The sequence below is a fragment of the Salmo salar genome, chromosome ssa06, assembly GCF_905237065.1.
Source record: "Salmo salar chromosome ssa06, Ssal_v3.1, whole genome shotgun sequence".
Taxonomy (NCBI): domain Eukaryota; kingdom Metazoa; phylum Chordata; class Actinopteri; order Salmoniformes; family Salmonidae; genus Salmo; species Salmo salar.
The window spans coordinates 50,155,941-50,181,915 of record NC_059447.1 but is presented as its reverse complement, the minus strand read 5'-3'; the positions used below and the strand labels follow the sequence as shown (position 1 = coordinate 50,181,915).

Sequence of the window (25,975 nt, the reverse complement as noted above, 5' to 3'; positions counted from 1 at the left end):
TCATTCTTGAGATGTTTCTACAACTTCATTGGAGTCCACCTGTGGTAAATTCAATTGATTGGACATGGTTTGGAAAGGCTACACACCTGTCTATATAAGGTCACACAGTTGACAGTGCATGTCAGAGCAAAAACCCAAGCCATGAGGTCGGAGGAATTGTCTGTAGAGCACCGAGATAAGATTGTGGCGAGGCACAGATCTGGGGAAGGCTGCCAAAACATTTCTGCAGCATTGAAGGTCCCCAAGAACACAGTGGCCTCCAAGAAGTTTCCAAGAAGTTTGGAAACAAGATTCTCTGGTCTGATGAAAGCAAGAATTAATTCTTTGGCCTGAATGCCAAGCGTCACGTCTGGAGGAAACCTGGCACCATCCCTACAGTGAAGCATGGTGGTGGCAGCACTATGCTGTGGGGATGTTTTTCAGCGGCAGGGACTGGTAGACTAGTCAGGATCGAGGAGGGAAAGGAACGGAGTAATGTACAGAGAGATCCTTGTTGAAAACTTGCTCCAGAGCGTTCAGGACCTCAGACTGGGGCGCAGGTTCACCTTCCAACAGAACAACAACCCTAAGCACACAGCCAAAACAACTGTGTGCTTAGGGTGGCTTTGTGACAAGTCTCTGAGTGGCCCAGCCAGAGCCCGGACTTGAATCCGATCCAACATCTCTGGAGACTTGGAAATAGCTGTGCATCCAACCTGACAGAGCTTAACAGGATCTGTAGAGAAGAATGTGAGAAAATCCCCAAATACAGGTGTGCCAAGCTTGTAGGGTCATACGCAAGAAGACTCTAGGCTGTAATCGCTGCCAAAGGTGCTTCAACAAAGTACTGAGTAAAGGGTCTAAATACTTATGTAAAAAATGTTTTGTATGTAATACATTTCCCAAACAATCTAAACCTGTTTTTGCTTTGTCATTATGGGGTATTGTGTGTAGATTGATGAATAACAAATCTATTTAATCCATTTTAGATTGAGGCTGTAACATAGCAAAATGTGGTGTCAATGGGTCTGAATACTTTCCGAATACACTGTATGTAAGGGGGACAAAGGAAGGGTTAGTCATTTAAAATGTCAACCCATATTATTTCACACAGTAAGTCCATGTAACTTTTTATGTGATTTGATTTGAGCTAAATTTTACTCCTGAACTAATTTAAGGGCTGAATACTTATGCAAAGACTATATTTGGGATATTTTTAATTAATAAAAAAAAAATCCACTTTGACAGAGTATTTTGTGCATATTGTTGACAAAATTACAATTAAATCCATTTTCATCCCATTTTGTAACAAAATGTGATATAATCAAGGGGTCTGGATTCTTTTGCAAGGCACTGTATAGCCTATAAGACATGTGTACAGCCTATACATAGGACATTTATATTGTTGTGAGTCTTATTCATTTATCTCAAGTGTTGCAGCAAAAGCAGATGGGCTGAACCAAAGTTACTGACAAAGAGAGCTGTAAATTTGAATGTACAACTTTATAAAATGTGAATGCAGTTTGTCAAATCTTTTAGTCGTCTCTATGGGTGATTATTGACTTTTGAATACAAATTCACATTTGCAATTTAATAATACCAGAACAACTGGTCTACAGTACAAGTCAAAAGTTTGTACACACATACTCATTCAAGGGTTTTTCTTTATTTTTACCATTTTCAACATTGTAGAATAATAGTGAAGACATCAAACCTTGAAAGAATGTCAAGAGTGTGCAAAGCTGTCATCAAGGCAAAGGGTGGCTACTTTGAAGAATCTCAAATATGAAATATATTTTGATTTAACACTTTTTTGGTTACTACATGATTCAATGTGTTATTTCATAGTTTTGATGTCTTCACTTTTATTGTACAATGTAGAAAAACCCTGGAATGAGTAGGTGTGTCCAAACTTTTGACTGGTACTGTATGTCCTGTTCCAAATTATTTATAGTGTATCCATTAATGATTGTTAGTGTAAGTTAGTGTAACAAATAATTCAAGTATTTGGTTTGATTGTAAAGCTGTACACGTAGGGCTAAATGAATTGCCTGGCAATGCGAATACGAAATTCTCCACGTTGTCTGGGTCAGCCAGGCCACTAAATGAATGTCACCATACTTAAACTAACATACAGTATGAAAATGTATGCCATTTATCCAAATGAAATACTTCAATAATATGGTTTGCCTAGTTGAATCCTACACCAACAAAACAAGAGAACAAAAAATGTGCAGGCTGTTTGTTCCAAGAGCTGAAGTTCGAGTCATTCCGCCTGGTTGCAACTCTTGCTGGCATTTGACAGTTAATTGTCTTTTACCTGACCTAACGTAAGTGCGTCCTATTCAAAAAATAAGATGGGCATCTTGAATGCTGCTTGAAATCTCTCTCCCTCCCCTCACTCCATATAAAATAGAACATAGTAACTTCTGCAAAGTTATTTTTGATGGTCTGCTGGTAAGCTGTGCATTTATTCTTGTGAGGTTGTTAGGAAAATAGTAAAACATTTTCTGTGGGGTCACTCAGTAACTTTCCTCATCATACACTATGGTAAGCCATGAGGAACAACACATCAGTCAACTAAAGATGTATGAACTATGCTTTTCGTATGATCTGAAAGGGCAGTAATTTGACTTGAGATCCTTCTGGCACAACCTGGACGTTCGTGTAAATCCTTCCTTGATCTCAATGGTAGACTTCTTCTGACATTTTTTAGTTAAGCACATAGATCTCAAGTCAGAATAATGCCAAAAGTGAGACCTCTACCATACCTGCTTCTTTATATGAAACAAATAAAATATTCTCAAGCAGCATTACCTGATCATGAACTGGTAAAGATTACAAAGATTTCTCTCATGCCATGTCCAAAATGTACAACAATGCAATTATTAGTTTTAAACAAAATTGATGCAGTATCTACAGAGATTATCCAAAATGGGACCTTACTTGGGGCCTGCTCACCATAGTATCTCATGTCCTCTTTTCATAGAGGTCTTATGAGCTTAATATGGCGCCATTCACAATATTACATTACCCATAGCTGAAGGTTTGCAGTATACAGCTCATGTACTAGTGATTACCCCAAAACTACACGGCAAACATCAGATTTTTGTTCTTTGACTGCAGCTCCAGAAGCATATCACAAAGGCTGAAATCAATAGCCATTTAATTAGTTGTTTACATTTCACATGCCAATGTTGCATGCTTTGAGCTGGGTTTGACAGACAAAACGTACAAGCGACGATTGCTGTGTAATTTTGGGGTCATAGACACTTAAACGGCCGTGACTGCTGATTGGTCCAACCGAATCACTCCCATTGACCTGTATCCTTGAAACCTGACCCTAGGCAACACAGTGACTAAGGTCTGAATTTAATGACCGACTCTTTTGGCATAGAGAATCTACGTCACTGCCTACGTCGATAAGGGTAAAATATACATTCTGGGGACTCTCCCAACAAATCAAGAGGCAGATATAACAGAACGTCGTGATTTTGCAGGCAATAACTTTGCAGTGGTTTTAGTTAAGGTAGTTGATACAAACTATCCACTTGCGTAATTCACTCATTAAAAATAACCTCCGTGATCATTTTGCATTTTGTATTTTATTCAAGCAGATAAAGTAGTGACTTAGGCAGTAACATAGTTCCTCTATGACAAGAGTCCATCATTGAAACCAGACCCTAGTCACTGTGTTGCCTAGGGTTGGGTTTTCGAGACTAATTGACCTGTGTGACGACGGCTCGGTGCGTGTCAAGTCAAACACCTTTAAAAAGGAATTAGAATCCATTTCTGTACCTTTCCTATACAAAGTAGAAACCCATTAAACGAACACAAAAAGTCAAACGGGACACACAGAGACAGAAAAAAAAACAACGAAAACGTGGCTTTAGTTTTTGTTTTTCCAGTTCCCTCCTCAGACTCCTCCTCCTAGACCTTCTGCACCTGTGGCTGCGGCGCCCTGCGTCCTGCCTTCATGCGGATGCGGGCGTAGACGCGCAGGAAGAGGGCGAGGAAGACCACGACCATGCCGAAGCCACCCACCATTGTGACGGCGTGGCCATACAGGAAACAGGAGAGCAGGATGGCGATGGCCTGCCGAAGGGTCATGATGATGGTGAAGATGGCGGCGCCGAACTGTGCGATGGTGTAGAAGATGAAGAGCTGGCCGCATGCTGAGCACACCGACAACAGCACGGCATGGAATGCAAACTCCGAATGTCGCGTCATGAAGGCCAGCGAGTCAAAGAAGGCGCCCTGCTCCAGCAGCGAGCCCACGGTGAAGAGGCAGGAGAAGAGGTTGACGCCGAACATCATCTGTACCGACGACATCTTGCACTTGAACAGGTTGTCCTGCCAGTTGGACGTGAAGCTGTCGAAGACGATGTAGCCGACCAAGATGACCACGCCGCTGAACGTTGTGACCGTAGACGGGTGCTTACCGGTCGTGCTTGTCAACAAGAACATGCTGACGCCCAGAGAGATCAGAGCCGCCGTCAGGTACTCCCAGTACTCGTAGCTCTTGTGCGACACAATCTTACTCATTAGCATGACGGGGATCACTTTAGAGGCCTTAGCCAGCACCTGGGTGGGGAAGCTGATGTACTTGAGGGCCTCGTACTGGCACCAGCTGCTGAGGACGTTGGAGAGCGAGGCGAACGAGTATTTATACATGGGCGCACCGTGGCGAGGCTGCTTGAACAGGAGACACCACAGGCCAGACACAGTCAGCGCCAGGATGCGGTTCATGAACACCAGGAACTGGGAGTCCTTGAAGCGCTCGCCCTCCTCCTCAGGGTTGGAGGCCCCGTACGAGCGTGTCATCACCCTCTCCTGTAGGACACCCCATGTCAGGTAAGATGTCTGGAGAGAAAACAAGATAACATAGATAAGGAGACTAAACTGTATGACGTAAATGAGATATAATTGTGAATATGTTGGTATCGATGTTTAACCTTTTACACTTGTGGGAATTGGCCTATATGGATAGTAGTGTTGCATGGTACACCGGTACCATGGTAATATCACGGTACCAAAACCTCATAATAACAACATTTTAGAATACCGTAGTATCGTTTCATATGATACAACCACATTTTTCTGCCCTACTAATCTAAAGAACCTGCTGGCGCCTGTAATAAAATGTTTATAAAGTCAGCTACATTTAAGCAACAGCAACTAGTCTCTTGTATGCGCAGGTCCCATAATAGCCACTTCACTTCCATGCGCATATCACGTGTGGCAGCTATAACCAGACAGCCACATACGCTACCTGCCCGCACTCACCTGCTTCTTGCTGATTATTGGTTTGATAAATAACGTTGTTCAGTCATGTTACCTAGCTAGCGAACAACCTGGTAACCGGTAGGTCTAGGCAAATTTGATTGGCACAGGAAGAAAGGAAAAGGCTCTGCTACTCATGAGATGTGCTTCAAAGGTAAGATTCATATAGGCCTAATGCAAGCCTAAACTATATCAATACATCTCTCTTTCTGGTGCTCCTTAAATTTGGTTAGGTGCCTAGTCAAATAAAGCTTTATTTACATAGCACATTTCAGACATGAATGCAACACAATGCGCCTCACAGAAAAAAACAAATAAACAATGAAAACTGAAATATTTACTACACAAGAAACACAAGAGGATAAAAAACTAAAACATAATTTAAAACTGAAAGACTAACATTTTAAAAGTTGTAAGCAGTGTGTGTGTGTTTGTGGGCTAGAGAGAGACAGGAAGGGAGGGAGTGTGTGTGCCTGTGTTAACTGAAGAGTAAAGAAGGTTTCATGCAGTGTTTTCCCTTACTGCTACAATGACATGGAGATAATTATGCATGTACAGTTGAAGTCGGAAGTTTACATACACTTAGATTGGAGTCAATAAAACTCGTTTTTCAACCACTCCACAAATTTCTTGTTAACAAACTATAGTTTTGGCAAGTCGGTTAGGACGTCTACTTTGTGCATGACACAAATAATTTTTCCAACAATTGTTTACAGATAGATTATTTCACTTATAATTCACTGTATCACAATTCCAGCGGGTCAGAAGTTTATATACACTAAGTTGACTGTGCCTTTAAACAGCTTGGAAAATTCCAGAAAATGATGTCATGGCTTTAGAAGCTTCTGATAGGCTAATTGATATCATTTGAGTCAATTGGAGGTGTCCCTGTGGATGTATTTCTAGGCCTAACCTTCAAACTCAGTGCCTCTTTGCTTGACATCATGGGAAAAATCAAAAGAAATCAGCCAAGACATAAAAAAAAAGAATGTGTAGACCTCCACAAGTCTGGTTCATCCTTGGGAGCAATTTCCAAATGCCTGAAGGTACCACGTTCATCTGTACAAACAATAGTACGCAAGTATAAACACCATGGGACCACTCAGCCGTCATACTGCTCAGGAACAAGATGCGTTCTGTCTCCTAGAGATGAACGTACTTTGGTGCGAAAAGTGCAAATCAATCCCTGAACAACAGCAAAGGACCTTGTGAAGATGCTGGAGGAAACAGGTACAAAAGTATCTATATCCACAGTAAAACGAGTCCTACATCGACATAACCTGAAAGGCCGCTCAGTAAGGAAGAAGCCACTGCTCCAAAACCGCCTTAAAAAAGCCAGACTACGGTTTGCAACTGCACATGGGGACAAAGATCGTACTTTTTGGAGAAATGTCCTCTGGTCTGATGAAACAAAAATAGAACTGTTTGGCCATAATGACCATCGTTATTTTTGGAGGAAAAAAGGGGAGGCTTGCAAGCCAAAGAATGTTAGGCCTACTCATCTTGTTGGCTGACGAAAAGTAAATGTGGACAGTTCTTCCAATATCTTCAATATGCACCTCGGAATTGGATAAGGACGCGCGCAGTTGCGACCCCGATGTGTCTGTCTTCACTTGTAGCCTGTGAGAGAGATCCGATCACGTGATGGAGAGTCATGTGAGTGAGAGGTGCTTCGGAGCACGCAGCACTCAGGGAGAAGTGAATTTGAATTATTATATTCAGCCTAAGGGCACAACCGCCACCGCTTGTATGAGATCAAAGCAGTATTTATTATAATCATCAACATCACCATTTATTTCACGTTACTGTACGGCCACTGCATTCCAATTTATGTGCTTATCAGTGACAAAATCTGCAATTTTCAACCCATATACAGTATTGAGTGCAAAGGGCTACAACTACAAAATCTACCCAATCTAAATTCAATACATTTTATTTATATAGCCCTTTTAACTACTTTACCTGAAGTCCCGCAGCGCAGAAGACTAACTTGAAGGCTTGTCTGGCTGACGAGCCAGAGTCAGCGTCATTTCTCGGAGCTATGGAAACATCGTCCAGGAGACCAGTCTTCGATTCACTACCAAACACACAGGCCTTTATGACAGGATAGCAAATGCCACGACCTGGGAAGGGAAAACACTGGTCAGGAAGATATTTTAAGGTCCAGATCACATCAACCATTCACTGATTCATCAAAACAAACACAATGATCTTGTGAACATAGAGAAACTGTGAATTGCAACTTCAAGGATACACCGAGTTATAATGGATAGAATTCAGAATTAATGTGGATTTGCTTTTTAGGTCTATTTGTGTGCGTATCGTTCTGCGTGTGTGCCTGCGTATATGCATGCAGAGTGTGCATTATCACCAGTCTGTAGAACATCCACACCTGTTTCGAGGTAGTTGATCCTCTTGAAGTAGCCGATGAGAAAGTAGCCAGGTATGATGATGGTAGCGTAGCCCAGCACGTTGAGGAAGAAGCGGAACAGCCACACGTCGTGCCAGTCCTGTAGCAACGAAGACTCTTTGTCAGCCGCCAGCGTAGACGGGAGGAGGATCAGCACCAGGCCAGACCAAAGCCTTCAGCACATACAGGATAAAAGTACTAGTATTAGTACCGGAGGCATGGCAGGTAAGTTATGTAATAGACTGGTTAACTATAATAAACTCTCAGCAGCATGTTTTTCCCCACATGGTTTTAGAGTGATGGATTGAAATACTGCAGACGCTTCTCTGATGAGATACTAAAACTTAGATTCTAGTATTTATTTACAACTTTAGACTTTAGTAGATTATGTGACTCGGGTGGGACATATTAGAAGGTGGGGGACACAGTGTAATTTAAAGCATAATTAACACATAACACCCATTGGCCTGAAAGCAGAGTAAAGAGAAGAGACGATCCATTTCTACACAACAGCCCCGTATTAGTCCAGGTAACACAACCTATTTCCACCTGTCATGTTCACACTGATCCTTTACACTAGCATCCTTTTCCACAAATGCCACTAATTTACCTGCACACACCAATAGCTCTCCTCTCCGTTACCCATCTGGGGAGGGAGGGGATAACCTAATCAGGCCGTGTGAAAGGTGTGCTCCCTCCCTGGCTGCTGTGGCACAGTAGTGGATCACTTTCACTGGGAGGGAGGGCCCCCACCTCCTCCTTCACTCCAGAGGCCTGCCTACCTCTGCCTGCATGCCTGACTGGCTCACACAAACAGAGGCTCTTTGTGTGGGCCTCTACCCCCTGCCAGACCAGCCAGTCAGGCCACAGAAGCAGCAACAGGAGGAGAAGCCGCCACTGTAGCATCGCCCAGTGCAACCTGGGCTTTGAACAAGCAGCTCATTACATGGCACTGCTACCAACACTCCAGCCGCAGCTGGAAAAATGGGTCCGAGACAGAAAAATTTCCGCATTTAGGCTTCGTGCCGCAGTTGCTGGGATTCCTTATCGCAGGGGTCATCTTATCGCAGGGGTCATCTTTGAAAGTTACACAATTGGAAAGAGGGCCATGCTGCTTTTACAGTACCAGTCAAACATTCTGACAAACCTACTCATTCAACGGTTTTTCTTTATTTTTACTATGTTCTATGTTGTAGAATAATAGTGAAGACTTAAACTATGAAATAACACATTTGAAATCATGTAGTAACCAAAAAAGTGTTAAATCAAAATATATTGCCTTTGCCTTGATGACAGCTTTGCACACTTTTGGCATTCTCTCAACCAGCTTCATAAGGAATGCTTTTCCAAGTCTTGAATTCACAAACATGCTGAGCACTTGTTGGTTGCTTCTCCTTCACTCTGCGGTCCAACTCATCCCAAACCATCTCAATCGAGTTGAGTCCGGGTGATTGTGGAGGCCAGGTCATCTGATGGAGCACCATCACTCTCCTTGGTCAAATAGCCTGTACACAGCCAGGTGGTGTATTTTGGGTCATTGTCCTGTTGAAAAATAAATTATAGTCCCACTAAGCACAAACCAGATGGGATGGCGTATCGCTGTAGAATGCTGTGGTAGCCATGCTGGTTAAGTGTGCCTTCAATTCTAAATAAATCACAGACAGTGTCACCAGCAAAGCACCCCCACCGGTCTAATGTCCATTGCTCGTGTTTCTTGGCCCAAACAAGTCTCTTCTTATTGGTGTCCTTTAGTAATGGTTTCTTTGCAGCAATTTGATCATGGAGGCTGGATTCAGTCTCCTCTGAACAGTTGATGTTGAGATGTGTCTGTTACATGAACTCTGTGAAGCATTTATTTGGGCTGCAATCTGAGGTGCAGTTAACTCTAATGAACGTATCCTCTGCAGCAGAGGTAACTCTGGGTCTTTCGCTGATGGCCCTCATGAGAGCCAGTTTCATCATAGTGCTTGATGGCTTTTGCAACTGCACTTTAAGAAACTTAAAAGTTCTTGACCTTCATGTCTTAAAGTAATGATGGACTGTAATTTCTCTTTGCTTATTTGAGCTGTTCTTGCCATAAGATGGACTTAGTATTTTACCAAATAGGGCTATCTTCTGTATACCTCCCCTACCTTGTCACAACACAACTGATTGGCTCAAACGCATTAAGGAAAGAAATTCCACAAATGAAATTAATAAGGCACACCTGTTAATTGAAATGTATTCCAGGTGACTACATCATGAAGCTGGTTGAGAGAATGCCAAGTGTGCAAAGCTGTCATCAAAGCAAAAAAAAAAAATATATAACATATTTTGATTTGTTAAACACTTTTTTGGTTACTACATGATTCCATGTGTTATTTCATAGTTTTGATGTCTTCACTAGTATTTTACAATGTAGAAAATAAAGAAAAACCATGGAATGAGTAGGTGTGTCCAAACTTTTGACTGGTACTGTAGGTACACTGGAACAGTTAGCCTAGGCCTAATTATTGGAATGGTTAGGAATGGATTGATTTTAAAAGCTTAATTTGAAAAAATCTAGCCATTAAAGAACCTGTGATTCACTTTGTTCCAGGATGCTCAAAAATGCAATGGGGGAATTTCTTGAAGGGACACCTTCATTCTATAAATAAAGACTTATGGGACAAGACTTATATTCAGATAATATCAGATGACTTCAAAAAAGGATAGAAAAAAACGAATGCATTGTTACTAAATATACATTGCATAATTGATTCTCCTCAGATGTGGAGGGGAAAATAGCTGGTTCAAGAGCTAAAAATAGAACTGCTGGGTTGAGGTTTTCCTTTGAGGCTTATTAGGTCTTATGCATGTTGCCTTGATAAAGATGGTATGGAAAAAGTTGCCCAAGTTGTAGGAAACCTATTGCATTCTTAATAAAAAAAATATAAACACAACATGTAATGTGTTGGTCCCATGTTTCATGACCTGAAATAAAAGATCCCATACATTTTCAATTTGCACAAAAAAGTGTATTTCTCTCAAATTTGGTGCACAAATTTGTTTACATCCCTGTTAGTGAGCATTTTCTCCTTCGCCAAGATAATCCATCCACCTGACAGGTGTGGCATATCTAGAAGCTGATTAACAGCATGATCATTACACAGGTGCACCTTGTGCTGGGGACAATAAAAGGTCACTAACATTTGCAGCTTTGTCACACAACGCCATATATGTCTCAAGTTGAGGGAGTGAGCAATTGGCATGCTGACTGCAGGAATGTCCACCAGAGCCTGATCATTTAATGTTGATTTCTCTACTATAAGGCGGCCTCAAACGTAGTTTTAGAGAATTTGGCAGTATGCCCAACTGGCCTCACAACCACAGACAATGTGTACCCACGCCAGTCCTCCACATCCGGCTTCTTCACCTGCAGGATCGTCTGAGACCAGCACCCGAACAGCTGATAAAATGTAGGAGTATTTCCGTCTAAATCCCTTTTTGGGGGGAAAAACTCATTCTGAGTTCCCAGGCCCACCCATAGCTGCGCCTCTCCCCAGTTGTAAAACCATAGATTAGGACCTAATGAATTTATTTAAATTTGACTTTCCTTACGAACTAACTCAGTAAAACCGTTAATTATGTTGCATTTATATTTGTTTAGTATAGTTGTAGCGGATGGCATACTTAACATCAAACAGTGACATTGCATCCCTTACACACTTATAGGACTTGAGACTAGTATGTTGGCCTGGATCCATAAATGCCTAAACTGTACATGTTTTTTTCTTCTTCACATACCTGACAGGGCTGGTTCACATTACACTATTATCCTAGAAAATCTGAACTGTCTACATTCATCAAATTGTAGTAATACAGCAAGCACTGATGGCCTAAAAGCTGAAACGTATGAACAATTCACATGTCAGATACATTTAGCAATGGCTAGGTTCTTTCTGCATTTATTCATATGGACCTAAGCTAACCTGTTAAGTGTAACTAGTCTACAACCTGTGACAAGGAAAACAATACTATTTACAAACACATAACTTTTTAACTTGTAATGACTATGATTTGGGCATTTCAGTGTGGGCTTTGTCAAATTTCAAAACACAACACACACTCTACATTTCATGGTAAATTAGCTAACTAGCTAAACCATATCGTCGAGTGCAGTCTGACAGCTGTTTACATGGGCACGCTCACATTGACAACTGGCAGTTAGCTGTGCTAAATATATATAAAAAATGTTGCTTTACTTTGGGTTTAAAATGAATGCAATTCCAAATGAACGGTTAGAGGCATCAGCATAATATGTTCCTACCTCCATAAAAAAGATGGCATTTTCCACCCACCAATTCTGGTCTAACACCTGGCGTTGCGAACACGCCGAATAACTCAACCACTTTAGCTACAATGAAGCGTTTACGCAAATTAACTGAGGAAATCCTTAATGTAAAAGCTAATTTCTTTCGGGCTGGCTGTTTCCTTTCCCTGTGCCTTCACAACTTATCAATTGCCTATGTGTTCACTTCAATGAAGAATCCCCCTTCAGTGGAAACCTGGAAAATGCGAAGCCGGATTTCATTACATAGCTGAGATTGTAGACCACCGTCGCACATTGCCACCTGTAGGGCTGGAAGAATAAATGCACATGCTCACTTTACGAGCAGTACCAAGATAGGCAACTAGTAAAGTGGGCTAAAACGACTAAAACAGCTTCTCAAATAAAAATTCCTGATCACATTTGTAGACGACTTCATGGCGACGTTGGCTAGCTAAACTCATGCGTAAAAACGAGCTTGGGTCTAACGGTTGTCTCGCACCGAACTGCGCATGTGCACGCCATCAACTCAAAGGCACTCCTTCGATATATATTTGTTTTTGGCGAAAATGAAAACGTGTTAGTTTTATCACTTTCATCAGGTTGGGGTAATAACATTAACTGCTTGAGACATTGGCTCGAATCAACTAGTTTGTGCCTTTTGATCTAAGGAGGTGTTGTTCACTTCCTCTCATTGACTTCACAAACGCCGAACCCCGGCCTGATTGTTTCGCAAGCGTTCAGAGAAGTCTCGCGATATTGCGCCTCTGGATTTAGAAACTGTGACAGAACTGTATTTATAGGCTACAATATGTTCTATTATTTTATTTTTTTCATTGCATTCACAGGAATGTTCCTGTATTGTGTAATATTATTGTTGCAATAATTTAAAAAACTACACATCAACCAAATTGCCAATTTATAAAGTAGAATGCATGTCTATCTCCCAACAATGTAATAAAAACAATATTATCAACATTTTTCCAAAACGTATTGCAATTAAAGTATTGAACCATTTATATTGGGGAGTTTTCATTTATCCACACTGAAAGCACACGTTTGGAAAGATACATGCCCCTCAAATGAGGAAGTCAGGTCAGCCAACATACCAGCAAACACATGCAGTTATCCAGCTGAGGAACGCTCAACTCCTTGATTATATGAGAGCGGAGTTGAGCATCACCTTAGCTAGCAGTTATCTTGACAATGAGGAAGTTTTTCTGTCCAAAAACAGACTTTCTACCAGCAATATACACTGAGTATACAAAACATTAGGAACACCTTCCTAATATTGAGTTTGTCAGTGCATGGACTCTACAAGGTCTTGAAAACGTTCCACAAGGATGCTGGCCCATGTTGACTCCAATGCTTCCCACAGTTGTGTCAAGTTGGCTAGATGTCCTTTGGATGGTGGACCATTCTTGATACACACAGGAAACTGTTGAGAGTGAAAAACCCAATAGCGCTACAGTTCTTGACACACTCAAACCTGTGCGCCTGGCACGTACTACCATTCCCTGTTCAAAGCACTAACATCTTTTGTCTTGCCCACTCTCTGAATGGCACACATACACAATCCATGTCAATGCTTAAAAATCTTTCTGTCTCCTCTTCATCTACATTGAGAGAATTTCTACAACCCCTGCCAAAACAGTGGTTTCCTAATCATCTGGGCAAACAAACTAGCCTTGCTTATCTGGCTTATTCTGGAGTATTGACACATTTTGTCAAGTCTAGTTTATGCCAAAAAAAATTACTTAAGTCACTCAAATGCTTGTGAAAGAAAATAGGTCAACATACAAATAGAAGGTAAAACATTACCTACAAACAAAGAAATTAATCCCTCTGCCTCATTGAAAGGCTTCTTTATTCTCTGGTCCCAGTCTCACCTTGAGCCTGTCTGAATATTCATGATGGGCAGACAAAGTATACAGAGAACAGACAAGTGATCTGGGTGAGTGGAATTTCCAGACACATTGTACTAGAGGGTTATCAGGAAGAATCAAGCAACCAGAAAATAATGTTTTATCAAAAGCAGCTGACAGGAGTTTTGTAGTTATGAGGCTTTGTTCTCCCAAGTCAGCATCCTACAATGTTTAGAACAATTTATTGGATGGATTTGCTGTACATGTTGAGTCAGCAATAGCCTGCTAAAAACTTGGATTAAAATGCGAGTGTTGTCCAACCAGATTCTTTGCCACAAAACATCTAGTCTACAGTATATAATCTACATAATTGATTAAATCCTTAATTCCAGATGCCATCCTTTTTGTATTATCCTCCCTGCTCAGATGTACATATACAGTACTATAAACAATTAATGCCCCACTTCAATTAAAAACTCCAAATATACTTTGACAATGACCCCCCCTCTCAAAAAAGAGTGAAGCTATAATCGTATTTATTTTATTACAAAATAAGAGTTTGAAAATGTTAAGAGAAGGCAAAACATCTAAACAAGCCAGTCTGATTCAGTACACCATAACCAGGATCATTCCTGATTTATCAGAGATGGAGGAGAACGATGGTAAAAAAGGGATTTTACTGTATTGAAAATACAGCTGTTATGATTGTGTCTTAGTTATGATTGTGTCTTAGTGGCAAGTCAATGCATTCAAAGCAGAAACCGAGAACTGAAACATACAATGAACGATATTAAATTATGATGAAGAACTTCTCTCCATAACAGATTTAGTGACTAAAGTATAATTGAAAAGCATGTTCAAGCTGAAACAATGTTTATTTATAGCATGACAGCAATGTATTTTCTTTGTTGAAGCTACATTTCCCACTATAAGTCAGATATTATATACACACACGTGATAGAGGTAGATTCCCTGTGTATAGGGAAATTAAACATTTTCATTTAATTATTTCTGCTCATATTCATACAATTGTTTTTGGTAGTAAATCAGTTACCTTGTATGAGAAAATGTTTCATTTAAGTCTACATTACATTTTCCCGCTGATTTTTCTGTATTTGAAAACAGGTATCACTTTGCTAGCAGAGAATAAGCAACTTTTCAATGTGAGTGTCTAAAGAGTTCACACATTCACACACCGCACAACAACGATAAATAACCCTACAGCGAAGATTTATGTAAATGAAAAATCACCTTTAAAACAGCAAATTACAAACATGATTGATGTAAAGCTATACTTTTCTGACGAGGCTCCATGATGATGTTCAAGAGGTCAAATGTCACCCGTTGTAGAGTATTCAGGTGGAGAGAGAATACACAGTCAGAATGGTACTCTAACCACTGACCTGCCCTGGATTTGGATGTCATCAAAAGGGAAAAGAGCAAGGATCTGAAAGAAAAGCATATTACATGTCACATTATATGTTCTACATTTGACCAGACAACAGTCCAGTCAGTCTCCTTCACAACAGGTAATAATCTGGAGATGTTTCACCCCCCCAAAGCATAAGAAAAATGTATTTCAAGCATTCTCAGAGAATATCAGACTTTGAGTCACATGAAACACTGAGCTGGTTTCCCAGACATTCACTACATGACCAAGAATGTGGACACCTGCTCAAACATCTCGTTCCAAAATCATGGCCATTAATATGGAGTTGGTCCTCCCTTTGCTAGTATAACAGCCTCCACTAGATGTTGGACTATTGCTGCAGGGACTTTCTTCCAATCAGCCACACGAGTATTATTGAGACCGGGCACTGATGTTGGGCAATTAGGCCTAGCTCGCAGTCGGCGTCCCAATTCATCCCAAAGGTGTTTGATGTGGTTGAGGTCAAGTTCTTCCACACCGATCTCAACAAACCATTTTTCTATATGGACTTCACTTTGTGCACGGGGGCATTGTCATGCTGTAAAAGGAAAGGGCCTTCCCCAAACTGTTGCCACAAAGTTGGATGCACAGAATCGTCTAGAGTGTCATTGTATGCAAAAGCGTTAAGATTTCCCTTCCCTGGAACCATGAAAAACAGCCCCAGACCATTAGCCCTCCTCCACCAACTTTACAGTTGGCACTATGCATTGGGGCAGGTAGCGTTTTCCTGGCATCCTCCAAACCCAGATTTGTCCGTCGGACTGCCCGATGGTGAAGTGTGATTCATCACTCCAGAGAACGCGTTTCCACTGCTCCAGAGGCCAATGGCGAGCGAGCTATACACCACTCCAGCCGCATTGCGCATGGTGATCTTAGGCTTGTGTGCTACTGCTCAAGCATGGAATCCCATTTCATGAAGATCCCGACGAACAGTTCTTATGCTGACGTTGAGTGTTGCAACCGAGGACAGACACGCTACGCGCTTCAGCACTCGGCGGTCCCATTCTGTAAGCCTGTGTGGCCTACCACTTCACGACAGCCGCTGTTGCTCCTAGACTTTTCCACTTCACAATAACACCACTTACAGTTGACCGGGGCAGCTCTAGCAGGACAGAAATGTGAAGAACTGACTTGTTGGAAAGGTGGCATCCTATGACAGTGCCATGTTGAAAGTCACTGAGCTCTTCAGTAAGGCCATTCTTCTGCTAAAAAGTCTGGAGAATGCATGGCTGTGTGCTCGATTTTATACACCCGTCTGCAATGGGTGGCTAAAGAGCCAAATGCACTAACTTGAAGGGGAGTCCATATACTTTTGTAAATATAGTGTAGATTAAGGCTATAACTATAGTCCTGGACTAAAAATCATGTTCAATGGAGAATCTGCATTGAAAGTGCTTTTTAGTCCACTCCAAGGATTGTGTGTAGGACTCTGGCCCTTCCTCTATATCTCACATCATCATTGCCGCCAGCTAGATCCAGTGCCGTCTCATCCTCTATGTTCCTCAGCATCTTATCAGCCCCGGATTGACAGAGCAGGTTGGCGATGGCTGCGTCCTGCCGGCCAACGGCGAGGTGAAGTGGCGTGCAGCCATTAAACATCGGCACGTCCACATCGGCTCCCTTGTTCAATAGCAGCGTCATAGAGACAATGTCATGGAGCTCCACTGCCAGATGGAGAGGTGTTTTACCGCTCGTACCTTCCTGGGGGAGAGAGAGAAGACAGGCGTGGGCTAGGGACTCGATAAATAAAATGTGCCCTCAAAATAGGATGGGAATGGCACAAATGGAGGGAGCAAAGGGTCAACAAATCTTAGTAAGGACATTTTAGAAACTGTTCTCTTCAATACAATTCAAATACTGAAAACATTCAATGAGGCAGCTTGATATCTACTGTATAGCATGTTTATTTCGCACAGAAAGATATCTAGGGTAGGGTTAGGTCAGTCTATTATGTTGTGTTCTATATCTATCTGTGTCTGACTCAGACTTGCTGGCCTGGGCCTCTTCTCTGACGAGTCTAGCTGCTCCAGAAAAAGCCACCATTACATCAGGCTTTCTAGCCCAGCAGCCTCATGACCCAACTCTAATTACCTTGTCATGAATCTATCAGAACCTGCTGAGCTCAAGGCCATATCACTATCAGTCTCACTACAGCAGTGCACAAGTGCAGCAGATGGGAGTACAGTAAAGTAGTAAAGTACATAGCTTGAAGGAGACACTGTACTTCTAAATAAATACCATGCACTCATTATGACATGATACATTCACTTAGGAGAGTGTAGTTTGATCATCTATGTCGAGGTAAATATTTCTCTGCACTACTACAAATTAAGAGGATTTAGCTATGACACATTGAAGTACTAACTACAGTGTTATAGCACAATGTAATGCACTACGTGAGTAATACAAGCCCAGTGAGCAAAATTGTCTGGGCTCTGGGCTCAACATCTAGTGCTCATAGCAAGGTTATTGTAACAGAGTACATCCGGGGGAGTAACTGGACGAACCTGGATGTTGAGGTCTGCCCCTTTTTTCATCAGTAGCGTCATCAGACGATGCTGCCTGTTCACAGTGGCTAGGTGGAGAGGGGTGAGACCTGAAAAAGAAGACATTCTTTTTCAAAAACCACCTTTCTGAATGTGCGATTTGATGAATTTGAGTAGATGTTATAGCTAGTATCAAACAAGAGTCGGTAAGGTCATACCACGTGACACACAATAACCTACATACAGAACAAAATATACAATTGTTTACATTTATAAACATGATTCACATCTGCAAAGCCTACTAAGCCGGGAACATCGAAAACTAGCTAGACAACAATGATTCGTTCACACCAGTTTTGTCTCGCACAGTGCAATGTTGCAATAAAACACAACACGCGAGGTGGGTACGTCCTCGGATAGACGCCAACACATCAACAGGAATTGACACTAAATAAAGTGCCATCACATCATGGTATCATTATAGCCTCGTACACAGCCTAAAAGCTGATCATCCTGGGCCCTGGTCAGTAGGCAAAAGTTATGGAATGTTCAAATGGAAATACATTAAAAACAGATCTATGATACTCCCCCACTTAACATTAAAACTCATTCAGTCTGTCTACAAACAGGCTCTCAAAGTGCTTGATAGGAAGCCCAATAGCCATCATCACTGTTACATCCTCAGAAAGCATGAGCTCCTGAGTTGGGAAAATCTTGTGCAATACACCGACACGTCTTGTATACAAGATGCTAAATGGCCTGGCTCCCCCTCCACTCAGTACTTTGGTTAAACAGAAAACCAAACATATGGCAGCAGATCCAGTGCAATGTCTGCCATGAGAGGTGACTGTATAGTTCCCTTAAAAACCTGTTTGGGATAGGGGGCAGTATTTTCACGGCCAGATAAAAAAACGTACCCGATTTAATCTGGTTACTACTCCTGCCCAGAAACTAGAATATGCATATAATTAGTCGATTTGGATAGAAAACACTAAAGTTTCTAAAACTGTTTGAATGGTGTCTGTGACTATAACAGAACTCATATGGCAGGCCAAAACCTGAGAAGATTCCATACAGGAAGTGTCCTGTCTGACAATTTATTGTCCTTCTGTAGCATCTCTATCGAAAATACAGCATCTCTGCTGTAACGTGACATTTTCTAAGGCTTCCATTGGCTCTCAGAAGGCGCCAGAAAGTGTAATGGGGTGTCTGCAGTCTCTGGGCGAAGAACAGCAGGAGTATTTGTTAGTGGTCAGGCTGGGAACAGTGACACTGGAGATGCGCGGTCACGAGACTACTCCATTTTTTTCTTTCAGCCTTTGAATGAATACAACATTGCCCGGTTGGAATATTATCGCTATTTTACGAGAAAAATAGCAAAAAAATTGATTTTAAACAGCGTTTGACATGCTTCGAAGTACGGTAATGGAATATATATTTTTTTTTAAATTGTCACGAAATTCGCTCGCGCGTCACCCTTCGGATAGTGACCTCGACGCACGAACAAAACTGAGCTATTTGGATATAACTATGGATTATTTGGAACCAAAACAACATTTGTTGTTGAAGTAGAAGACCTGGGAGTGCATTCTGACGAAGAACAGTAAAAGTAATCCAATTTTTCTTATAGTAATTCTGAGTTTAGTGAGCACCAAACTTGGTGGGTATCAAATTAGCTAGCCTGTGATGGCCGAGCTATCTACTCAGAATATTGCAAAATGTGCTTTCGCCGAAAAGCTATTTTAAAATCTGACACCGCGATTGCATAAAGGAGTTCTGTATCTATAATTCTTAAAATAATTGTTATGTTTGTTGTGAACGTTTATCATGAGTAATTTAGTAAATTCACCGGAAGTTTGCTAGTTCTGAATATCACATGCTAATGTAAAAAGCTGTTTTTTTTATATAAATATAAACTTGATTGAACAAAACATGCATGTATTGTATAACATAATGTCCTTGGAGTGTCATCTGATGAAGATCAAAGGTTAGTGCTGCATTTAGCTGTGGTTTTGGTTTTTGTGGCATATGCTTGCTTTGAAAATGGCTGTGTGATTATTTTTGGCAGGGTACTCTCCTGACATAATCTAATGTTTTGCTTTCCCTGTAAAGCCTTTTTGAAATCGGAGAATGTGGTTAGATTAACGAGAGTCTTGTCTTTAAAATGGTGTAAGATAGTAATATGTTTGAGAAATTGAAGTTATAGCATTTGAGGTATTTGTATTTCGCGCCACGCTCTACCATTGGATATTGGTGAGGCGTTCCACTAGCGGAACGTCTGTCCTTAAAAGGTTAAGGAAAAGCACCTTTAGTCAATCTGCTTTCTCTGTGAGAGCTTCCCATGTCTGGAATACACTGCCATCAGACACACATAACTGCACCACCCATCACACTTTCACAAAAAACATGAAGACATGGCTAAAGGTCAATCAGATTTGTGAACATAATCCCTAGCTGTGTATTGCTGCTTTCCATGTTGTCTGTAGCTTGTGAGGTATGGAAACACTTTGTTGCTTTTTGTGCTATGTTGCTCTGTCTGCATGCTATGTCTTGCTTGTCCTATGTTGCTCTGCATGTGCTCACTGCTCATTGATTGTCTGTATTGTAATTGTTTTTAAAAACCTGCCTAGGGACTGCGGTTGAAAATTAGCCGGTTGGCTAATTAGCCGGTTGGCACTTTTACTGAAACGTTGATTAATGTGCACTGTCCCTGTAAAAATTAAAAATAAACTCAAACAATTCTGCTTCCCTGACATGTAGAATAAGGCATCACGTCAGCTCTATTTATGATATTTCTATCTGCAACATTACACATTTTCCTACTGAAGGTGGCCCAGAGTTGCTTTCATTATTGCACCGTAGAAAAACATTTTGCAAGAGACATGTCAAGATAGTCCCTCCCTGTTTTTCTTTTTTTTCTCGCTTTTGGAGCCAAATTAATATGGGTCCTGCTTTCTCACCTCTCCAGTTCTGGGACTCGAGCACAGGGGCCAGCTTGCTGGGGGAGACATTCCGGGTCATCTCAGTAGCGCACTCGGCCCAGCCCTGTTCACAAGCCATGTGGAGCGGCGTGTTCCCCTCCTGGTCCTGCAGCTCCAGGCTGGCCCCGCTCTCCACCAGGTCCCGCACCACCGACGAAAGGTTCAGGTAGGTGGCTAGGTGTAGCGGGGTCTGGGAACATGCATACAAAATAATAACTCCCATGGGTAGACTCAATATGGCCGCCAGCCCACCCACCACTGAACATTGACTGGGATGGGGATCCCCTTTTTTGTAATTCTATGGGACCACGTACCAACCCGAACAAACCAACAAAGGGTTAGTATGGGAAGAGGGTGTGATATCTGACTTGGAGTCAGTATGTACCCTCTTTCTAAGGGATTTGAGTACAATCAGGATTACTAAGACCCGATATAGGAGCTGATCTTCAGTACAGTAGCTAGTATTGAAAAGCATCCAGAAAAGAGAAAGAAAACAAACTGCAACAATGGTCAGGGGAGAGACAAATCTCAAGCCACGATCACCACGACGACAGACTCACACGGCTGCACTTGAGATCGAGGAGAAAGAACAAAAATAAACATTCAAAATACCTGAGAGATAGCGAACGAGCGAGATAGGGAGTTAAAGAAAGAGAGTGGGGCAGAGGGTCGAGAGAACGAGGGATAAAAATATAGAAAGAGGGAAGAAAGAAAACACACTGAGCTTTACTATAGAGCTCTAATGCCAAGTGAGATGATTAGCAAATATCCATTGGTAGGCCTGAGACATCTCAATGTGAAACTCCTGATTGAACTGGGTAGGGCAAAATGTCATGGTGCAAAATGCTGACTGTCATTTCTGACCTCCCAGACATTTTCCTCTCTGACCCATCAGGATGTCTCAAACGCCCCGTCAGCTTGCCTCACCACCCCTCATACCTCCCTCGCCCCTTTAAGTGACAGGTTACACACCCCACCCCCTTAATGTTCAGTCAAAGCTCCTCTTAAATATGCACTGTCCAGTTGCACATTTCTCATCTATGACTGCGTTTTCTCAGGCAGCCCAATTCTGATATTTCTTCCACCAATGAAAAAAATCTGATGTGAAAAGATCAGATGTGATTGGTCAAAAGACCAATTGGTGAATTTAAAAAAAATCTAATTGGGCTGCCTATGTAATCTCAGCCTTAGAAACAAAAATATTCCAGACAAGATTTCTTGTTTTTGAACACGGGAAAGCAGGGGAGTTTCCAATTTCCATTTAAACTCCCTTATGAAATAACCCTAGAACCCCTCTCACCCACTGAACCGTTCCAGTGAGAGGATGTAGTACTGGAGAAAGGGGAAGAGAATGCTCTTCAATTACAGGATGCAGAAATAACATTATCATCTCTGTTGTTGTCATAAACATTGGCAGTTGCAATCATCAAGAGGAAGTATCATGAAGGTTAAGTAGTTTCAGTACACCAGTACCCGTGTTGAGGGTGTAAAGAGAAGGGGGTGTGGCTGTGTCTTCTGTACCTGGTACAAGTTGTTCTGAATGTCCAAGACATCTTTGGGGAACAGCTGTATCAATTGGTGAGCAAAGAGTTCATCTTCATGGATGATGGCTAAATGCAGGAGTCTGGAGGGGTGACAAAAACAAACCATTTCTTATAAAATGTCAATCATAAATCTATCAGATTTTACATTTTACATTGCAGTTGTCACAAAGTGCTTCTGCAGTAACCCCGCCTAGGCCGCAAAGCAAACAAAAGCAGTTTTTAGTTGCGATCACTTAAACGTTGCATTCAACTGAAAAGTGAGCAGCCTGGGGAGAGTGGAAACATTTCTCATGACATTCCTAGTTACTTTAATTTAAATATTTAAATGTGAGCAGCCACAGGATATAATAAATGGATTTCATCATGTGATGGAAAGAATTACCTGCTGGAGAATTCTTAGAATGTCATCTAGATCTACCTGGAAATGTAACACATACCACCCCATGAATGAAAACGGCTTAGTAGGCCACAGTGCTCAGTGGTGGCGAATGTTGCGCAATAATGGAACTTTTATGCAAAGAATAGTCATGTCAAGAGGATGTTTGATTCCACAAAGCACTTAAAATATTTATCTTCACAGTTATCAGTCGTTGTAATTGAACTCAAGTTATTTGGATAATATCCTAAGATCGAACAAACAGAACCATCGGGTTATTACTGAATGTTCAGCAAACACAAGCCTCAGGCCTATGGACTTGAACTAGTCAGTTAAAATAGCAAATGCAATGCATTGTGTTCTTTACTGCAGCCCATATACAAAGTCATGACATTTGATACATTCAATCAAAGTGGAAAACAAGAAACCCTTACCCCAAAAGCTAAAGGGGAAGTTCTAGCAGACAGAAGAGCCAAATGCAGGAAATGGAACAAGGCCACTGCTGTGCTTTACAACACTGCCGTGCTCTACAACAAGGCTTTCCAGAACACGTTGTTCACACACTACTCCCTACATAGTGCACTACTTTTGACCAGGGCTCTATTCCCTAAATAGTGCACTACTTTTGACCAGGGCACTCATTGTCTACATAACTAATTAATGTGAAAGTAGTAACTCGTTTAGCCTATCCTTGTTCCATGCTAAATGGCTTCAGGCAAATCAATTTATCTTGTAACTTCATTTTAAGACAATCCATTTGACATAAAAAAAAGCAACTTAAAAAAACTAAAAACATTTACTTGCACAAATAAGACCGTAGATTATGATTTAATAACTCCTCTTCAAAGCAGAGCCAGTAGCCTGGTCCCATATCGGTTTGTGCTGTCTTGCCAACTCCTATGGTTAATGTTTGGTGTGACAAACATATGGGACCAGACTACAGAACTTGCCAGCATTCTTTCAACTTTTGAAAGATACAAGGTCAAATGCATCACATGGCAAGATCTTCCTTGGAAAATCTACTTTTAAAAATAAATCTCAAATGGAACTTCCTAGTTTGAATAACAGTTGGGTAAGATAAAACAAAAGAAAAAAATCCCATGAGGGAAATTAAATGCCTGCACTGTGATACTTTCTCAAGTCACAGGATTGATGTAACGTATTGTGGGTTCTTTCTGTTGTTAGGTAAATATAGTACAGGTTCCTTGTGACCTTGTCAGACAACGAGAGCAAGGATATGAAAGGATGTCAGAGAGACAAAAGCTGTTACTATCAATGGAATGGTTACACAGACTCACTTCGACTTTGAACAATTGATAGCGAGCAACATAATATATTTCTGAGTACACTGACTCCAAAGACAAAGCCAGGACTGACTGGAATGCAAAATCACATGTAGAAGGCCGATAAGGCCAAAAGTTTGCATGTCTGTGACTGCGTGTGTAGAAGTTGTATGAATTTCATTGATCAGCCTATTCTTGGACCTAGCAAGAGAAGTACTGTGAACATGTGCCCTGCCTTGTCTATCATGGGGAATTTCCACAGCCATGTCTCTTACACTTCTGCTTTCCAAGTCGAGGCACCCCACAGGAGCCCATCCACAATCATGACAGCTTTCACAAGCCTGAGTGTATCACTCTAAACTTAAACTCTCTAAATCGACATCGCATGCCATAATGACTGGGAATAGGATTAACATGACATACGCAAAGAGGTGAATTTCTCCAGCGCAGGCCAAAACTACAGCCCATCCCCCAAGCCTTCATTGACAGCAACAACACTGTGGGTTGTTTGATTGTTCAGCTGCAAATTCATGCATTAGGCCTAGCCTACAAAAATGCATCCATCTTCAAATTGTTATGGTGGTTAACACACAGACATCCCATCAGACATGATTATGTCAAAGAAAACATCACCGGTTTGTTGACAGTGGTAATTTTAGTCTATGCTCTCATGGCCAGTTGAAACCCCATAAAAGGACAACCAAGGAGCAACACCAATCCAATTCTGTCAGTTGTACAGGGTGTATCTGGGAGCTTCTTGGAGCGAAGGGTTGGGTTTTAGATTGAACACAAATGTATGGGGTAGAACAGACATCACATTGTGCATTAGGATTAAGTTGGTTGATAATTGTAATCACGGCCCAATTAGTAACTCAATCGCCTATGTTATGCATTTTTAGACTGTGAAAAGTAATTATGGACAAAGAGATTAGGATTAAAGGAGATTGGAAAATCACACTCAAATTACGGTTGGCCCTACTTTTATCTATACTGAAATGTGTCAATTAAATACATAATAAACACGTCAATGCTTGCACATATGCGTGTATTTCTTCCTACATCGTTTCACCATAAAGTCGTCGACATGGACACATTTTACTTACTCAAGAACATACGCATAGGATACATTTAAATATGTATTACTTTAAAGATGTAAATAAAAAAAACTTAGGCCTACGTGTCTCCATCTTCAGTGATGTTGGTGAGAAGGTTATCTTTATGTTCAAATCCTGTATTCTCCGCACTGTCATCTTCAGACTCCGAAATGTTGCAGCCCTCTATTATCTCACTGAAATTCTCAACAGTTAGTGACGACGAGCCATACGCAGAATCCAACCGCTCCTCCGTGTTGCTACTACATTTGTCCCTGGCTTCACTGGATTCAGAAGTCGAATCCCGTACCGTTTTGTTATAGGGATCATCTGTCGTAAAATATTGGAATGATTCAACACCAGAGTCTATTCGGTTATCCTCCAATAAATTCACTTTCCCATTCGCATTTTTAGCGCTTGCCATGGTGGCCCCCGGCCCTCAGTCACTCCAGGAAGGCTTTGCTGGTTTAAACCCTAAAAGGACTACCTTTTGCTTGATGGTGCGAGCAGTCCTCGGAGGAAAAGTCGATCACACCTGAGTAGGAAATCACTGTTCCTTTGTTGCTTTTCATGCCACCGGGTCGAGCGCTTTTCTTTTCCCGCACAACTGCAGTTAAATGAAAATAAGTGAAGTCATCTTGCGACACCGTATACATGCAAAATGGGCCATTTAGTTCAAACCATAAAAATACTTAAAAATCAGGAACAGGATTTAAAATACATTTGGTACGCTCATAAACTAAGGTCGGCCTACATAGTTGAGAGCACGTGAGCAATGAAAGGCGATAGGGTAAGCGCTCAGCACTGACATTGGGGAATCCCCGAAGGGCGTGGTATGCGTTTACATTACAACCACCCACCAACGCCATGGAGTCTCCCTGGTTTTACAGGATATGTTTGACCAATGTTCCCCGTACCGTGCTTTCATTTGTGTCTATTTATAAACTAGTATGTCACAAC

The 25,975-nt window shown here is 41.5% G+C and overlaps 2 protein-coding genes across 3 annotated transcripts; both read right to left on the bottom strand.

Moving 5' to 3' along the window:
- Positions 1 to 1,463: 1,463 nt before the first annotated feature.
- On the bottom strand, positions 1,464 to 12,440 carry LOC106607600 (adenosine 3'-phospho 5'-phosphosulfate transporter 1). 2 transcript variants are annotated; one of them, XM_014204689.2, is made up of 4 exons: positions 11,896 to 12,440; positions 7,655 to 7,845; positions 7,225 to 7,385; positions 1,464 to 4,842 (listed from the first exon to the last, which is right to left on the bottom strand). In XM_014204689.2, the coding sequence occupies exons 1-4, from the start codon at positions 11,964 to 11,966 to the stop codon at positions 3,910 to 3,912; spliced, it is 1,356 nt and encodes a 451-aa protein (XP_014060164.2). In that variant the 5' UTR covers positions 11,967 to 12,440; the 3' UTR covers positions 1,464 to 3,909. The 2 variants fall into 2 exon arrangements, with proteins under 2 accessions (XP_014060164.2, XP_014060165.1); XM_014204690.2 differs by having other exon boundaries at positions 11,961 to 12,439.
- Positions 12,441 to 14,350: 1,910 nt separating this feature from the next.
- On the bottom strand, positions 14,351 to 25,775 carry ikbe (NF-kappa-B inhibitor epsilon). Its single transcript, NM_001140380.1, has 6 exons — positions 25,102 to 25,775; positions 22,243 to 22,345; positions 20,701 to 20,911; positions 17,762 to 17,850; positions 16,707 to 16,955; positions 14,351 to 15,272 (listed from the first exon to the last, which is right to left on the bottom strand). Exons 1-6 carry the CDS (start codon positions 25,437 to 25,439, stop codon positions 15,204 to 15,206), a joined length of 1,059 nt encoding a protein of 352 aa, NP_001133852.1. The 5' UTR covers positions 25,440 to 25,775; the 3' UTR covers positions 14,351 to 15,203.
- Between the last annotated feature and the right edge of the window lie 200 nt (positions 25,776 to 25,975).

What these genes read in the sequence shown, in the direction of transcription:
- LOC106607600 (XM_014204689.2), bottom strand. Translation starts at nt 11,966, where the DNA reads ATGGAGGTAGGAACATATTATGCTGATGCCTCTAACCGTTCATTTGGA. An exon ending in GCATTCATTTTAAACCCAAA is followed by an intron (nt 7,846 to 11,895) that starts GTAAAGCAACAT and finishes TATGTGCTGAAG; the next exon opens with GCTTTGGTCTGGCCTGGTGC. An exon ending in GATCAACTACCTCGAAACAG is followed by an intron (nt 7,386 to 7,654) that starts GTGTGGATGTTC and finishes TTCCCTTCCCAG; the next exon opens with GTCGTGGCATTTGCTATCCT.
- ikbe (NM_001140380.1), bottom strand. Translation starts at nt 25,439, where the DNA reads ATGGCAAGCGCTAAAAATGCGAATGGGAAAGTGAATTTATTGGAGGAT. An exon ending in ATCACTGAAGATGGAGACAC is followed by an intron (nt 22,346 to 25,101) that starts GTAGGCCTAAGT and finishes TCACCCCTCCAG; the next exon opens with ACTCCTGCATTTAGCCATCA. An exon ending in GGGCAGACCTCAACATCCAG is followed by an intron (nt 16,956 to 17,761) that starts GTTCGTCCAGTT and finishes TCTCTCCCCCAG; the next exon opens with GAAGGTACGAGCGGTAAAAC.